This window comes from Pseudopodoces humilis, chromosome 3 (genome assembly GCF_049639895.1).
Source record: "Pseudopodoces humilis isolate 2021_Gansu_Grassland_sample_001 chromosome 3, ASM4963989v1, whole genome shotgun sequence".
NCBI lineage: Eukaryota > Metazoa > Chordata > Aves > Passeriformes > Paridae > Pseudopodoces > Pseudopodoces humilis.
In genome coordinates this window covers 96,410,075-96,428,378 of record NC_142202.1, presented here as the reverse complement: position 1 = coordinate 96,428,378, position 18,304 = coordinate 96,410,075, and the positions used below count along the sequence as shown (strand labels likewise).

At 34.4% G+C, this 18,304-nt stretch overlaps 1 protein-coding gene across 1 annotated transcript in view; it reads right to left on the bottom strand.

Moving 5' to 3' along the window:
• TRAPPC12 (trafficking protein particle complex subunit 12) overlaps positions 1-18,304 on the bottom strand; it is a 49,892-nt gene that overhangs the window by 25,143 nt on the left and 6,445 nt on the right. Inside the window, exons 4-6 of the mRNA XM_005521891.2 lie at positions 12,763-12,876; positions 11,822-11,960; positions 787-899 (exon numbers count right to left, since the gene is read on the bottom strand). Of these exons, the coding sequence (XP_005521948.2) occupies positions 787-899; positions 11,822-11,960; positions 12,763-12,876 (366 nt within the window). The remainder of the gene's footprint in view (positions 1-786; positions 900-11,821; positions 11,961-12,762; positions 12,877-18,304) is intronic.

Sequence of the window (18,304 nt, the reverse complement as noted above, 5' to 3'; positions counted from 1 at the left end):
AGTTATTTTAAGGAGTAAATATAGGAAACTTGCCAGGAACACTGAAAATGAAAAGTGATCACACATGGTTATCTTACGTACAGTTTTGAACTTTCAAGTGTCATAGATAAAGCAATAATGTTTCATTTCTTCTACAGTTTACCACATTGTAAAATTCACGGTCACTGGTGCATTAGACTACTTGGGAAAGATTTCTGTGAAAAAAAACATTTAAGACAAATGCTTATGGTTCAGGGTTGCTGGTTTTAGTGGGTAAAGTTAGTGCTCACAACACCATAAGTCAAATTTCAGTACTGACAAATCCCATGTTATAATTCAGGCCATAATTATTATGGCATTTGACAAAACAAAACAAAAACCCCAACCAAACTCAGCAGGTTATATTTACACTCCTAAATGACTACAGTTTCTAAAATCAGTTATTTGGACTATTTCTGAAGAATCAAGGTCATTAACAACTGTTTTCAGCAAGCTGGACATGGCTGAGTGAAGGAAAGAAATCTCTCCTACTTGCCCTTAAACACATCTGCTTACTGTGCTCCACATCTTGTCTGGCAAAAACATGAAAGTTGTCCTCTGTTCTACTCAACTGAGCCAGAGCTACCACAAAGAAAAGAAGGATCTCTCTTAAAATGCAAGAGGCACTTCATTACTTTTAATAGCAAATTTCTTATTTGCATCAAGAAGGAGTAAAAATGTCGTAATTGAAACTTAATGTTCTTTATAAGGCCAATAAAATTTATTTCTTAAACATTAAGAAATGTTAGTGCCTAGCGATGCTGTTACCTTGGCGCAGATTATCTTCATACTGTGCAGTCTGTCAAGTGATTCCTGAGGATTTCCTAGGTACTGAGGAAGTTCAGCATGCAAAATCCGCATGGAGAAAGGAACCATAGAACCTAGAAACGCAATTAATTGTGTTAAGTGTGTTTACTATAATGACCAGTTTGTGATTTGCCCAAGTTAAAAAAGGTATGTCTCACTAGTGTTTACATCATAAATATGTGACATAATGGATATAAATAAGTGAAAAATTGATAAAAAATACATAATTTTTGCCTTCACATCTTTTTCTTGTTCTGATGAAAAATGTGAAAGATGAGAAAATAGGAAACTTACTCTTAGCTATATCATGTGGCATGTTTAAAATGTTTTAAATAGGCAAACACAAGTAAACCATAATCAGGAAGGCAAGAAGGTGCACCTAACTGAAATTTTCAAAAACAAGTTGTACTGGAAAGTATAATGTTTCATTGAAGATTTCTTTTAACTAATTAAAATGAAGGATTAAAAAAAATGATGTTTACTCAAGTTGTAGCTACATTACTACTAGCATTTAATGATTATGTATATTTTACAACCAAAGTAGAAGAAATAAGATGAAATTACTGGCCTTCAAAGTATGCCTGTGAAAGAGATATAACCAGGGCATGCAAAACCTCTTAGCATATTTCTGTGTATCTTCTGGTGCATTCAAAACATCAAAGAATAGGGAATTTAAACCAATATTTGGGGTGAAAAACAAATTATTACTGGTTTACTACTACTACTGTTGTTATTATTATTATTATTTCTATCATCATTATCATTATAATTAGTATTGTCAAAGACCTCATTTTCTACATTTATGGGCATCCTGGCTGACTTCACAGGCAGTTCCAGGAGTTTACCTGAACCCTAATGTGTGCAACATCTTGCTTTCAGGTAACTGCATAATCCTGATACACAGACAACAATAACGAATGTGAACTAAACACCACTACTGAAACCAAACCAGCTGGCATAATGGGGATATAGGCCTTGCAAAATACCATGCCACTGATGCCTCAGGATGTAGCTTTTATATTTTTCAGATCCTGTACTGCTTTAGTGTAAAATTCTAAAACTCCATACCCTGTCAGCTACTGTTCTCCCATTTTATTCAGACAAAACAACTCCTCTCCAGGCCTGAAACTCAAGGACACCTTACTGTCTCATGCCCTGAGAGATGTAAACAACAATGAATTGGGGGGACAAATTTGGAGTAAATGACTTTATTACCTGAAGCTGTAACTGGATGATTAACTCCTGATATGCAAATGGACTAAACTTATAAATGTATGAAAAACTCGTGGCCATCGTCCATCTCGGAGGTGTCTGAGTGCCCAAGGTGCACCTATTGAAGGCCTTCAGTAAATACCCACTTTTATCCTCTTAATTTTGTCTAGTCTCTGTTTTCGGTAGCTATTCCAAGGCACCACCACATTTCTAATATTTTAATATGTGCATCTGCTATACACATATTCTAAGGGGATTTCTCAAGTTACCTTTTGCTTCATCTTTTCTCAATAACAGGACTCAGGAGCTTCCTAAATAGATTTTTGCACCTGTTCTTAACAGGCTTGTACGTCAAAGAGGTAAATGCTATACAAAATGAGCCACTCACTCTAGAATTTTTTTTAAAGGTTGACAAAATTTTAATCACAAGACTCACTAATTATGACCTTCACAGTAAGCATCTTACATTTACATAAATTCTCTTTTGCTGATGTTAACTATTCCCAATGGCTTGCCTGACTGCTATGTTCCTGTAATGGACGCACACATGAGTTTCATGCATCATCATACTTGGAAAACACATTAAGAAAATAAATCTGCCTTTGAAGTTCTATTAAGAGACATGTAGAAGTTGATTCAACCAGTCACGAAAGATGTTCAATGTATGTATTCTGAATAGTGCCTAGCATGACAGAAGATACACAGTCAGTTTAGGCAGTGTACAACAACAAAAAGGAAGTGGAAAATAATTTAAGAGTAAATTCTGTGCCAAAATACCACAGAAAAATTGCTTTGCAGACATGTTGCAAACTGCACTGAAACCCATGGAAGCAAATCTGAACTCCGGCTGGTTCTACCTCTACCACCTCTCTGATGACCAAGTTCTAACAACTCCAAAATCCAACAGTAATCCTGCCAAAAAGAAAGCTGTGCCTAAAACCAGCTAGTTTGGTACTGCTTTTTTGGAGAAGGTAGTCTTAATTTACTGAGGATGCACCTTCTGCAGCACTCAAAGGGATTTCTGAGGCAAAGGTAAAAAAAGGGGGGAAAAACTGTATAAAATCTGAAAGAAGCTAAAGTTTTAGTTAATGACTATGTTACAGCATTGTCAATTCTGAACAAGTTTGTATGTTTACATCCTCATGTAAAATGCAACAAAAGGTCACTTCAATAAACACTCATACAGAAAAATCAAATTACTACCAGAACTGAACATACAAATACAGGTATTTAATGGAGCACAGATGAAATATCTCACATTATCAATTTTTAATAAAATTTACTTAATGTTTTGTTATACAGTTTTTTTGAACTCTGTATTTTGTAAAGTATTGATCTTATGTATTGCTGAATAAAACTACTCTACTACAATCCCTGTGAGAGGAAAGAATAACTCACTACCAATCTACATCATCAGAAGTGGTGTCAGCAGATGTCAGAATGATGAATGCAACTACAGGTCAACTTAGACTCCATAAGAATCTGATTTATTTCCTTTTACAACTAAATCCTCAGTTGTAACAAGCACTCAGAACTATATTACTTTAAAATGTACTCTATGGATGTATTATTTCTCAACTGCTTAGTATTTCCTTCATAGCTTGAGACCAAAAACCATTGCAATGAGATCCTCAGTAGTACATCAAGCGTGGTGACAGACCTCTTAAACAAAATCAGAGGAGAGCTGGCTCAGGGTGTAAGGCTAGTTACTGTAATGAATTTTTAAACCAGAATTTGTATTACAATTTCTCACAGGAGGATCTAAAAAACTCTAGTAGTCTGTTTTGTCTCTTTCTTTATGAAACTCATGGCATAAACAGAAGAAATTTTACTGTAAACATCCAGCAAATCCATCCAATCAATGTCTGTTACTTCCTGCTTATTAAGCAAGCTACGAACTTTGAATAAAGTATCAGAAACACTAGCTCTTTCCGCCCTCTTCCTCAGTTTCCTTGTAATCCTTTTGAACAGCAGGAGGTTTTTTTTGAGAAAGCACAAAACTGTACACATGCTCTCATACAAATGTCACAACTGTGGAAAGAAGAAGAGAAAAGGAACGCCCTTTTACCACTGGCAAGGCTTTCTTACCAGCCCAAATAAACAGTAATGTGTAATTTCAGGTCAAATCAGATGAGCAAATTGCTCATAAAAAACCTGCAGCACTTATTCAAGCCACTCAATCCAAATATAGACCTTAAATACACTGCTTATAAATTATAAACTCTTGAGATTTTTGGTTAAGTGCATTTTCCCAGGTATGTTTGTGTCTACAAGTACACTTCTCTTTATTTAAATTATATGTGGTATGGGTAACGTATCTGTTCAGTTCCTACAGTAATGGACTGATTTTCTGGTTAAAAAAACAGGTCATAAATTTAATTAGATTTGGTAAAGTTTTCAACGAGTGCTACTTATATAAGGCGCCAGTACAATTTACATACACTTCTCAAAAAGAAATACATGGCAGTAATATAAAATACATGTGAAGAGATCCGTTCACCAATGCAATTCTGTAACTGATTAACACCTGTGTTAGAACTGATAAGAGGTCAGACTTCCAAAAAGGCAAAAGAGATTTTCAGAAAACACTGATTTTTCATTTCACATTGTCTAGTTCAACAAGAAAACAACTGGGAAGAAGTAAATGACATTTGCTGATGACTCGAAAAGATCAATAATAATAGTATTAGGAAGAGCTGAAAGGCAGGTTGTAAAATTTGGAGTACAAAATGTAATGAAAAAAAAGATTAGCGGGGAAGAAACCAACTATACTTCCCTCAGTGAACACACTTATATTGTGAAAAAGGAAAAAAAAACCAAGAAAGTAGGATTGACTGCATTAACACTCAGCTGCAACAGAAATAATACATTTGCTTGTTAGATTAAGGATTACATTATCTTGCCTGAAAAGTTTCACCTTCTCACTTTTAGGCCACTTAAGGCATAAAGGGAAAGATGTATTTCTTTGTAACAGGTTTCTATTATAAGCAGGCATACGTATCTATTCCTGTGGTATCCCACTAGGTTCAAGACAATTTTATATAAACACTGAATTTATCACATACTGTCTTTTGCAAAACTACTCTGAATCAAGACCATGTACTCTATTATATTTCACTTGGTACTGAATTTAACCGGGCAACATGTCAAGGAAGTATTTAAAACAAATAGCATATCTTGTAGTTAAAATCTTTAGTTAAGAGCATAGGAGAATGGATTTTGCTCTCTACTTCATACTTCCAATTTCTACAGTAATGTCCTCTTACACAGTAAAAGTATGCCAGCTAAGCTTAGATAATTTCCACAAAAGGCAATACCCTACAATTACTGCTATATATTGAAATTTTATTTTTAAGTTGAACAGCTCTTATTTTAGCTTATTATTTTACAGTTGACCTTTGCTGCTCCTCTTTAGGGGTTTTACAATAATATACAAAAAATTTATAATGGAAAATGGTTTAATTTTAAGACAATTTTTTTTAGCAATCACTTTTAAATACACTGGAGATTTTTATTTTCAAAGAATGTGATGTTTGATTGTCATTTCACATGAATTAATCTCATTTGTATATATGTATATATATGTATTATCAGCATACAAAAGGCAAAACTAAAAAGTAAAAAAAGGCCGCTGAAAGGAAATTGGATACACTGAAAGCATGGGAACAGAAGAAATAAAGAGCAAGATCAGGTAGAATTTTCTAAGACCACAAATTTCAATTTCTTTATGAACAGCTGCACATTTTCATAACTGTCAAAACATAAACATCACCTCATGTCAATCAAATTTGATCTGCAGCCCTCACCTGGAACCCTTTTGAAGCACAGAAGAGTATTCCAATGACCAGATATTTTATCTTTGAATTTGCCAGTTGCAAACCAGTAATCAGAAATGCTTTCTGATCTGCCTTCTACAGCTTGTTCAACAAATCTTAAATGCCAAAAAGCAACAGAAGATCAGATTATCAGTTACTGAAAAGATAAAGCAGGATCTTTTAACAGCAAAAAACCCCAAACCAAAACAAAAGAAAGAATTCTTTCCTTCACTGGGTAAAAGAGAAATATACAAAATCAAGTTTCTGAAAAATATTCAGGTTTTTACATATACATACAGAGAGAGATGTATATGCTTGCTTTTATATGCACCGGCATACTTCCACCAACAGTGTATTAGTATCATCTACAGGATTTTTAGAAGGGATAAGGTAGTGAACTTCAAATCCTAGCTTCACTGACTAGAAATTAAAAGTACACTTAAAAATCCCATTTCAACAGACTAGATTCCAAGTTTTTGTTTATTACTTTCAAGCCAGAGAGGATGAAGATGACATAGGAGACTAAATGTTTGTACACATTTAAATGGTTGTACCATTTCAATTAATTTAAATGAAAATTTTATCTGAAATTACATGCTTGCATATACTTCACAATTTAACTGCACATAATCTAAGAACAGAAACTCTGAATCATGATCTGGTTTTAAAAAGTTCCAAAAATACTTTTTCAAGTAATTTAGAGTTATTTGCATTGGAGAAAGGCAAACATAATAAAAAGAATGCAAGAAAACTCTACAAGAATTGCCCTGCAGCAAAGAGACCACCCTAAATCTTACCTACCGGTAACTGTAATAAGGCAGCCTTTAGAAATTTATTGCTCATAGTACTAAGAATGCTGTGTAAAGCTGGCACTGTCTACAATGAGACTATGTAGCCTTGTGAAAGAATACAATTAAGTACTTTAACAGTACTATACCTCCTTAGATTATACATACATTTCTTAATTAAAATATCTGTATAATTTCAGAAAAAAATTCTATTTGCATGTCTGAGTGGCCTGAATAACCAACTGGAACCACAACTTTTGAGTGGTGTTTATTTAAGCTGTATCAGCTGATTTTACAGGTAGACAGTAGCTCTGAAGCAACAGAACAGTTCCACTAGAGGTTTTAATATGTTTTTTGCTGCCAACGTGAGCGTGAATGAAGAATTTTCCTGAGCAACTGCCAAGACTGAATCAGTCTTATATGGGGAGTGTTAACTTCAGGCAGTATTTGTGGTAACACATGAGAAAAAAAACCAGCACCATGTGTAGCAATGAAGTGGAATATTTTTCTTCTGTTTTCCTGCAAAATTTATTAACAAAGAGGAATACTCTTAAGATATAATTTCTTTAGTCTGTGCATTTCTTCACTTGTCTTTGTGATAGGTAGAGAAACTAAAGGAAGTCATCAATGTAAAAACAATCTTTTATTTTAAATCTTTTTTCCCCACAGCACTTCATATTCTGCCACAATTATCCCACTAACTAAATCTGATGAAGGTGAAAAAAATGATGATTTATAGCATCATCAGACCCCATAAATTTTAAAAAGGGGAGCTTCAGCCAGCCTGCCTCACATAGACAAGTAGAAGAGAAAAAGAAAGGAAGACAGTAAACTCAAAATGGCCAAACATCACTGTACAGGCATCACATAAAGCAGATAATTTCTCCAATCCAAGTCTGTCCTTACTTATGGCATAGGCTGACATTCAGAAACAGGACCACGCTTTAGGTAGACCTTGCAACTGTACTTAGTCGTCAGCACTATACACAGTTGAGATGCCTGTAAAATGTCATTTGTGGATATTAGAGAAATACTTTGTATATGCGTTTTCATAGCTAGCAGTTTCCCTGTATCAACGGACAAAACAAGTCTCTCACCACAAATTATGCTATTTTATAAGCTTACAAAATGTAGTAACAATTATTACAGTTCACCTTAGACATCAGTGCTGAAAACTTTTTAACAACATGGGTTAGTGACATTTCTAGACCATGTATGTATGGTATGATTCCTTTAGAACAACTGGAATTTCGAAACAGAATAAAAGAAACAAATTAAGACCACTGCTTGAGTAACTAAGGACACATTAGAAATGAAATCTCACACTATTTTCTTCTATCACTTTTTTCAGATATTTCTGATAAAAATTCTAAACACAGTGGATGTTAGTAACATCACAGAAGTATCACTAGTGAAAAATGCTAAAGCAGTTGTGATATCTAGAATCACACTATTTTATATATAGAGAAAAAATATATTGTATATATATTATTTATGTTATTTTTTCCAACTATCACTATCCATCAAGAAGTGCCATCCTATTGCAGTACACGCTAGTGTATACCTAGTCCCAACACAGACAAACTTTTAAAAACCTTGTGCTGGTACTGAAACCAGAGCTCAAGGGAAGGAATACACTATGAAGTATGTTTCTAGAACACATACAACTAGATATTTAATGCCATATTCCTTATTTAGGACCTTCCCACCCAATTATTTCATATAGAGGAGTACAGATGATGCTGCATCATCACAAGGAAAATGAAAAGGGGAAAAGGAAACAAACTCCACCCCATGTTACATAAGCTTCTGGTCAGGGGAGCAGAAGTTCAATTTTTACTTACACATAGCTTATTTTTTTCCCCCTCTGCAATACAAAATAAATTATTCACAAGTTTTGTAGCTTTAAAAGACTGATTTTGGTAGCATTAACTTTTCTGGAACTTACTGCTCTATTAACCAGAAACAAGACCAAATTACCTCATAAAAGAATGAAATAGCATTTTAATGTTCCATTTTAATTGTTGGCTCTCACAGGCTCAGAAGCACATAGGCATTACCAATGGAAAGGCTGTCTCAGGTTAGGCAAGCTATCATATGAGAGTTTATTATGTATCACAAGGAACACAGACACAAATGGTATGAATAGAAGTGGGTCAGACTGCGTAAATATAAAATTAAAACCTCTTAAACAAATTCCTGAAATCCATCTGTCATGGAGAACAGATGACAAAAAATCAGCCTCATATATCCCACACAGTACAATGAAGATGTGCAAGAAGCAATCTGAAATAGCGTTCTTGACCTAAGGACCTAAATAGGGTTCTTGACCTAAGGACCTACCTATTATGAAGGAAAATAATTATATGTAAAAATATGACTTTATAGCTTCTTTACGCAGATGAATTTAAAATAAATAAATCTGTAAGTAAGGAATTTTAAGATTTTACTAGAAAATGAGAACAGTTTGTTCTCTGCTCCTTATCAATCACGAATGATCTATGAGTACCTTAGCCAACCCCACTGGCCAACACAAGGATCCTGGCAGAATCAACATCCTGAGAGGCTGCACTCCTATGGGCAATGGAGATGACTGAACAAAGAGCCCACAGAAGCCAGGAAAGGAAGATTCCAGAAGAACTAGATCTTACAGCCTTACATGATAAAGACAACAATAATGGGATCAATGCATACCATGGCTGCAAATTCCATATAAAATATGAAGAGGAAATGGAGATTAGCAGCACTGCTGAAAACAGCTTTAGGTGAGATTCAGAGGAAATTAAGAGGACTATGTTGGCCATGTTAAATTAAATTAATGGAAAAGCATCTTTCACTTTTCATACAATTACTTGTAACTTAAATTCTTTGAGACAGACTTCTCAGAGATTAATGGATGAAGGGCTGTTCTCACTGCTGTAAGTTTTGAACTCTCTCTACTTCACACATAAAACCCAGAAAACTTCCTAATGTACTACATTTTTTATTATGACTATTTAGAATAAAAAGAAATATGCAAAATATTATCTGTATTACAATTAATGGGTACATTATTTATATCTATACTCTCACTTCTTAAATTGACTTTTAAGTGCTTAGTCCATTTATATACCATGAATCAAAATTAAAATGTTGAAATTAAGCCCTTTTCTTTTATGCTTATTACACTGCAAAATGATACACAAAATTGCCAAAAAGCAGTGGATTGTGTATTCATACTAATATACTTCAACCAAAATATAGGAATGATTTATCTGTATTTTATTATTTAAATTAGCTGGTTAACAAGGTATGTATACTAAATTTCTTTATCCATAATCCAGCATAGCATAGTTTAACACTAGACAAAAATATAACTGTTTGTGTTCTTCCACATCCCTGCAAATGGCATTTCTTTCTCCTCAAAACTATGTACGGAATGTTGGATAGCTGGTCCCACATCATAATCATGTTGGATGTGTATGAGATATCTACAACTAGCAGGTCAGCTCCATCCAATCTTGATCCTATTTTCCTTACAAATGATCAGACTATGGTCCCAGCTGGTATGTTCAACTGTTAAAAATTAATTATGGAACAGACTATCTTCCTTAAGCTCATCTTTTTTTACCTAACTTGTATGAAATAGCCACAGTGGTTGAGTGATTGCTCCAGGATCCAAAGCCCAGTCACAGGACAGGTGACTGATTTCAAGGCCTGGCCAGACTGTCCTGAACTGCTGCCCTCTGTATCATCTGTGTCACGAGCATTCAAGTGCCTCCAATATTGACATGACCTGCAAGGATTTTTCTTAGACAAAATTGTTTATTTTTAATATTGAAAAAGATGTGGAGACATACATATGGCCTGCAGAACACTACTATTGCTGTAGCATCATATGAATAGCAGCCCTAAGATCCAAAAAGCTGTCCAACCTGATGACCAAGACCTCTTTCACTCTTCCAACTGACACAGTTCTTTCCCTGTGGATTGCCTGTGATTACCTGAAGGACGATGGAGTTCAACATAAGAGGGAGCTGCTCTAGGCAGTACACATTGGTCTTGCAGGGCTGTAACTAATCTTTTGTATCACTAAACAAAGTGATCTGCACAAAATCATGAACTCTGTGACACCAACTTCCCTTCCTCAGCAACCTTAAAATCTCCTCTCTTTCTAGGTTACTCCATCAGGGCTACCAGCATCTCATGTAAATTGGACTGCAATTTTTCAGAGCGGAACTGCCTGTAACAACTGCTTCTTACAAATGTTTCGTTACACACTGTGGTTCAAATACAAAAGCCAAAGAACATTAAGAACACTCAACAGTGTACTTGCATCAGAGAATTATTCTTTTCTAAATAACAGATCTAGAAAAAATAAAATTTCAAAATAGCCTGAACAAGAGCAAAATTGCTCTTAAAAATAGCAATTTTTCAACCCCAGACTTCTGGAGAACTAGAATATCCTGAGCAATGGAACTATGTGGTTAATCTATGAGCTATTTGGAGCAGTGGGAAGTAGTGCATTTCTAACTTGAGACAAACTGCTTAAAAAGAGTTGAAGCTTGTGTCATTTTTGTTCTCTTCAATAATGAGATACATAGTAAATCTCTGGTTTTTACTTACTTTCAATTATTTAGCAAATAATACTACCTTTAACCATGTTTCAATAAAGGAGTAATATTAAATTAGTTCTAAATTTAGTTTTTTTTTCTTTTAATCCTAGAAACCAGAAAATAACACCTGCAGTAGCATATGGGCATGCAAATGTTAAAAACAGCATAGTGATACTATCTGGATGAACTGAAGAGGAAAAAGCTCATGGAGCCTATTTCCACAAACTCTCTCATCATCTTTCAAGACTATTTTTGGGTAAAATGAACTATTCAAGTTTGGTAGTTTTTAATTTCAGTATCATAGAACTAAAATATTACATTTATTTGTAAAAACACTCCTCTGCAGCAGCATCATGAAATACACTGCCTACCTGTTGTTACTTTTTATCACTACCTCCATAATGTGAGCAATACTTAATGTAATAATCAATCATGTTCTTCTGGGAAAAAAAAAACAAACCAAAACCAACATAATTCAAAGCTCTCCAATGCTTTACGCTTAAAACCCCCCTGAATCCAAACAATATTTTAGAATGAATGATAAAAATGGAAAAAATAAAAGCATTTCATAAATCAAGTGTTTTACCTTTACGTCCAGGGTATACATTAGGGTAATATTCATAATAAAGATCAGGCTGGTCTAAATTTCCAAATGGTTCAAATTCCATTTCTGCATTTTGGAACAGATTCAGTTTTACCAGCAGTGCTAGTCTCACAAACCACAGCTAAAAATTAATACATAAGAAAAAGGGAAAGACAAGGTCTGTTACTAGCTTCAATTAAAAGCCACATGCAGTACAATTTCAACTTTTCCTGATAAAAGCTGAGTTTCCCTGTTACTGAAAAGAATCAGGATTTATATTTACCTGCTCTTTTACACAGTACTTTTCATCAAATCATTAAAACAAAACTCAGAGGACCAATGCTTATATTTTGTAAAGGTACTAAGATTTCAAAGACGAAGCTTAAAAACTAGCCTGCTTCAAAATTAGAACATCTCTCTTTGAAATGAGTTAGCATGTACAAATTATCAATCTGGTTTTTTAACTGCTTTTCCAACTTTATGGTATTCTTAAAATCTTTTGGTGAAACTCCATAAGCTTTATAATCACTAGGGTCAAAAACCTGAGTTCGTATCTGGTCACATCTGAATCACTTGCAATATTTTATTAATTTGGATTCTTACCTTCTAAGCAACATGAAACTCATTTCTAACATGTGGAACCTTACTATAAGTTCACAATCTAGATAGTCCCATGAACCTTAACAGATTGAGTCTTTCAAAACAGCAAAACATATTCCATTTTACCAAAAACCTTTAAAAACATAGAATCGAGATTCAATTTTCCTTAAAAAAACTAAACTTGTTTTAAATGAAGGCCTACTTTACATAAGCAAACAGAAAAAGTATTTGTTAAAATAGCTAAATAACCACAGTTTCTATGTTACAATTAGGAAAAGGAGTTTGATCATGCTAAAAAAAAAGCTGCTATGAATATTGTGACAAGGGCATACCTTTAAACATACCTGTAAAGAATCTGTTGTATGGCTAGCTGGTAGTCCACTTTTTTTATAGCCTTGACCATGTGCAGCTAGAAGCCGCCCACACAAGTCAACTGCTGCCCTCCAGTTTTTACTACTCTGGGAAGACGAAAAGAGAAAGTAGCAAAATAAATGAAGTCCCTAAAATGCACAACTGCTTACTTTGCCTGCAGCAGCAACATGTACCCATCAGTAATAACGACAAGGTCAGGAGAGCTGGCCAGTGATAAGTAGAATGTCATTTGTCAAAGCGGCACATCTAATTAGGCAAAAAGGGAAATCAAGTATTAATATAACCAAATCACTAAAACAAAAGAATATATAATATCATATGGAATTCTAAACTTAAAGCTATATCAAGTTTGATTATATAAACGAATACACTATAATATTCACAAATGTGTTTTCTCCTAAAAAAAGGACAAAAAAATTGTCAGCCATATATTATCAATAATATCCAAGTTACTTTACAGTCATAAAATATTCAATGCCTATTCGTATCTTACTGACTTCAGTATCTCAGATTATAACCCCTAGTACAGTCCACTTAATGCAAATAAACTTGTAGCTTTGTCCAGGATACAAAATTCCTATTAATCAAAAACAAAGAACAAGGAAGAACACAATGCATAAATATAAATAAATTTAGAACGACTGTTTCACCTATAAAACATAAACATCTGAATTTCCACCCCATGACTAATTTCAAAATACTCTTTTTTTTATTAACAGAAAAAAACATTCCTAATTAGGCAAATCAAAATCTCACACTGTTAATAGTTTTACAACAGAAATATCCCAATAATGTTTCCTTGCATAGTCTGATGCAGCAAACCAAAAACTTAAAACACAGGTTTACAAGTTTTAAGCCATCACACTTTTCTATTATACAGAGGAGTTTCTAAAAGAGACATATATCCAGCAGGTCATTCTAACGTAAATATAAGTTATTCCTTAAAGTAATATTTTTTCCAAATGGTTTCTTAATACATAAAAAAATATAACTGTAAAACAAAATAATCATGTTGTCTGATGAAATGTAAAAGAATAAAATACATTTATATTGATGCTTGCAAAGTTCAGATACTAATCTTGAATTGGTATTTTATTAATTTCTCTCCAATGTTTTAGAAAATGTACTGATACAGCAAACAGTCACATTGAAAAACCTACTTGAAAAGACACCTGAAAAGTGTCTTCCTACCTTCTGCCCCCCATTTTGCAGCTACCCAGGCTGCAAACAGGCCACTATAGAGATCACCATTCACTGTCCACCTCGCCTCTCCTTTCTGCATTGTCAAATGCCACCTAGTAAGTTGAGTTCCACTGGAAATGCAAAAGCTGGCTGACAGCAAGACCATGAAACAGCATGGCAGACTTTGAGCCACCTACGTTCTTATGGAAGAGCAGGAATTTGTAATGCATTATAACATCCTTCAACATCAACAGTATCAACTTAGAAAAGCAGAAAGATACTGCACATACTGAATTAATTCCTCTTGTGGAGACAAACTAATTCTTACTATCCTTACAACAGGAGCAAACACAGACTCAAAAGTGTTCAACTTTTTCTTCCCAAATGAGAGTTAGGATCAAAAAATAATAATGGATCATTTATGACCATCTTAGTTGCTACAATCTTTTAAATTTTATTTCAGGCATGGACAAAAAATACTTTATCGAACAAGACAGCCACAAGGAGCAAGTCTGACAATTATTGTGAAAACAGTTGTTGCTGGAATATGAAACATATTATTTGCAATGATTTCAAAATTAGAGCTGCCTGCTGGTCATGGAGCATAATTCTCTGTGGAAGCTTACTAGAAGGCTGCTGGCAGGACAACTTGATTTGGCATTAACTGGACACATTATTGGCTCAGGCAAATGGTACCAGACTTAAGAGTTACCAGTCCACCAGAAATCTTTATCCATTTCAAACATCCCTCAAAACCCTGCAGGTCACTTTCATGCTTCCTATGGTCTACAATCATACAGTTCTAAAAATCCAGGTCCCTTATACCGGAATTTTGTTTCTAAGTCCTAAGTAGAGACTCAAAGTAAATATGGACACTATAGCTTCAGATACAGCATAAAAAATACTGAGGAACATTCTCAACGACAAAAATAATTATTCTGTGATGATCAGGATATGGTTGTCTAGCTGTAATTGTGTGAAAACACACATTTCTCTGAGAAAAAAATACTGTCAACCTAATATTATTACTAAATAGTTCACTAACACAGGAGCAGCCTGAAAAAAGAGAACTTCCCTCCATATGATGTTACTACCATCTTTCCACTCCCCTCAAAATATATGGAGCTGTATGTCTTTTAATGAAAGCCACCAGCTTGCATGATTTCTGTACTTTCTAAATACTATTAGACTAGATGTTTATCTAGTGAAAGGATTTTTAAAAATCTATACACATCAGAAAAAATTAAAACTCCAAACCATCTCAGTACCAACTGCTGTACACATGTCAAAGCTAGGCCAAGCAGATCAGCTACACAACAGACAATGCATCACTCCTTGCAGAATGTCTCTGTTCTTCAAAAAAACCCAGAAATCCTGGGGGAGGTTTGCATACAGACAGGGAAACTGCACAGTAAAACAGATTTCAAATGTAATTCTGTCAAGCAAAGACAGGCACACAGACTGGAAATCTACAGAAAATGTGTTCAATGATGAAAAGGGAACTCCTCTGATAGACAATCTATAACATTATTCAATCTCTCAGGAAAACCACTGAAATTTTAACTGAGAAAGAGTCACTTCCTACTACAGAAATGCAACCTCTTCACCAAAGCACACATTTAGTTTGGCCTACTCCCACCTTCTCTCAAATCAGCTATAAAAATGTAGGAAACTGCTCATTGATTTAGAAACAAAAGAACAATCCCCTCCCCTATTTTTAAGGATAATTTATAACTTATTTAAGTGAATATGTATGTTATACCACTGTATCCAAGTTTGTTATATTTGAAAATATATGTAAAAGCACAACATTATTCCTGTGCAAAAGTAACAGTATATGACTTTTTAAAAATAGACTCAAAGGGAGTCATTAACTCTACATGTAACACCATTAAAGTGATTAAAATGTCCTCCTCCACTAGCTATGACATGCTTCTCCCCTGTAAATTACATTGGTAGAGCACTTACACATCAGTTAAGAAAATGTAGCCAGTAACCCTTTCTTGGTCTAGCAGCTTGAAGAAATTATTCCATATTTTGAGGAAACATGTATTTATAGTGGCAAGATACATTAGTCTTTTTTAAAGTATGATAACTACAAAAGACTGACTCTGGCTGCAGGCACCTTACAACTGAAAACATCAGAAGGGCCTGGTAAGCAAGATTGTGCTATTTGTTCAAATCAGGGTAAAAAAAATTAGTCTAAAATATGGAAAAACAAGAACTAACATAATTGTAGCTTGTATCTTGTATTTTCTGCTGTAAAACAAAGCAACAGGGTGACAAGAAGATCTTGCTTACATTTATTTGCTCTAGATGTAAATGCTTGTTCCTATGCCAGATTGATAAAAACTTTTAGAAATTGAAAGCACAGATCTTCTGTTTTCAGTCAAAAAATAGAAAATCTTATCCAGTATAGATGCATAACTCTACTCACAAGTTATTACAGAATTATTGTGCAGAACTATTCCAGCAGGCCCATATCTCTTTAAAGCCCTAAAGCTGTAAAACTAATTCACCTATACCACCTCCGCACCATTTTGCTACCAGTAGAGCATTTCCAATTCACTGCTGCCCGTCCCATAGAAGAAACTGAAAATGTGAAAACACTGCTATTCAATAAATCATCTTTGGCTTACTGGCAAAAATCTCATTCAAATCATCTAGACACCAAATTGATGAGGAACAATTTTGTTAGTAAAGTTTAACCACTTGAGTTCAGGTCCTGGTGAAAAACTATTTGTCTTGGATATGATGCTACTGTTGGTGACCTCATCAGAAAAGGTGCACCTTTGGAAGTTCAGCGTACCAACTTCGTGATAAATATTGTTTTCTAAGAATTAATTGTACTTGAGGAAGCTTTTGCAGACTGAGCTATGATCATCCAAAAAGGACATCAGTCTCCAACACTCTTTCCTGCAAGCACTAATTGCATCTTACCCACTGAAGTGCTTTTACGTAACTGTTCTTTACTGGAGCTTTTATAGGAATGTGAGGAGTACTACTCGAGAATGCACCCTGGAACTTTTGTGGTCCTGGTTAAAAAAGGTGGTATTTTCCTTTGTAGATGTAACCTAGGAGGTGGTACTGTCAATATGTAAGGACCGCATCACTAAACAGGCATCATCAGATGATTTACAATATCAGAACAACAGAAAAGGTAAAACACAAGGCAAGTAATGTAATTTACAATGTAATGTGCTGAGTTCTGAGCAGTGATAACAAAATGACGTTAGCATCAATTGAAAGAGAGTCTGAGCAGAGATCCGAAGATGATTATGAAGGCATCCACAATGAGATGGCTAGAGAAGGTTTTTTTTTCCTTTAGAAAGAAAATCTGAGAAGTTGAAATGCCACAGCTGTCTACTCACACAAAGTAGCAGGGGAGAAGAAGCAAATATTAAGAAAAAAAAAGACTTAAAATCCAAGATAAGACTAAAACACTAATTATTGTAAACAACTTTAGCTTTGATTAGAAAAAAAGATTTTGAGGGAGGACTGATTAGAATGCCTTTGATTAACAACCAAATGAATGAATGTCTGGAATAGCCTTTGACAGCAGCAGCAGTATATCTGTATTTATTAAAACAGCTAAATAAGCTAACAGAATTAATCATACGGCAGAATAGAGAACCCTCAGAATTGCAGCTGAAGACATGTGGTTTGAAGATCTGGTATACCGGTGAGCATATTTTTCCATCCACGCAGGATTAAAACAGTAACCAGATTCTAAGGAAGCAGTTTCCTTTGAAGCAGAAAGGTTTAGAATACTGCTCTTAATTTTTTCCTTTTTTTTTTTTTTTCCCATAATACAATGGAGTTTGCCCAAGATCATCTGAGAATTTTATTCAAACAAATTTCTTCGTAACAGGACTAAACATTCACTTTTGGTTTCAGCTGCCAGAAGTGTCCTCCTACAGCATGTGATAATTGTTGGGACTTCTAGATGGAAACCCATCTAAATTTAGCTTGTGATCAGGGACTGTACTATGAGGTGTGAATTGACTTAGGAATTCAGACAATAACTCACATGTAAATACATAATTAACTGGTATAAGTCTGAAGGTGAAATTTATCCTAATTCTAAACATTTCTCTTCTCACTGCAGACATATTCAAAATACACTCTTCTAAGTTGCTGCAAGGGATTGAATTGGGTGAAAAAAAAAATTATTTTTTTCATGTGTAGTGCAAAGGATATCAAATAAACAGCTAAGGAAAAAACCCTTAACTTTATGGAAACTGTACAGCAATATTCCCAATACTCACTATTTTTTAACCAGATCCTAATATAAATATTGCCTCTAAGTTGTCCTTTGAATTAAAAGATTTA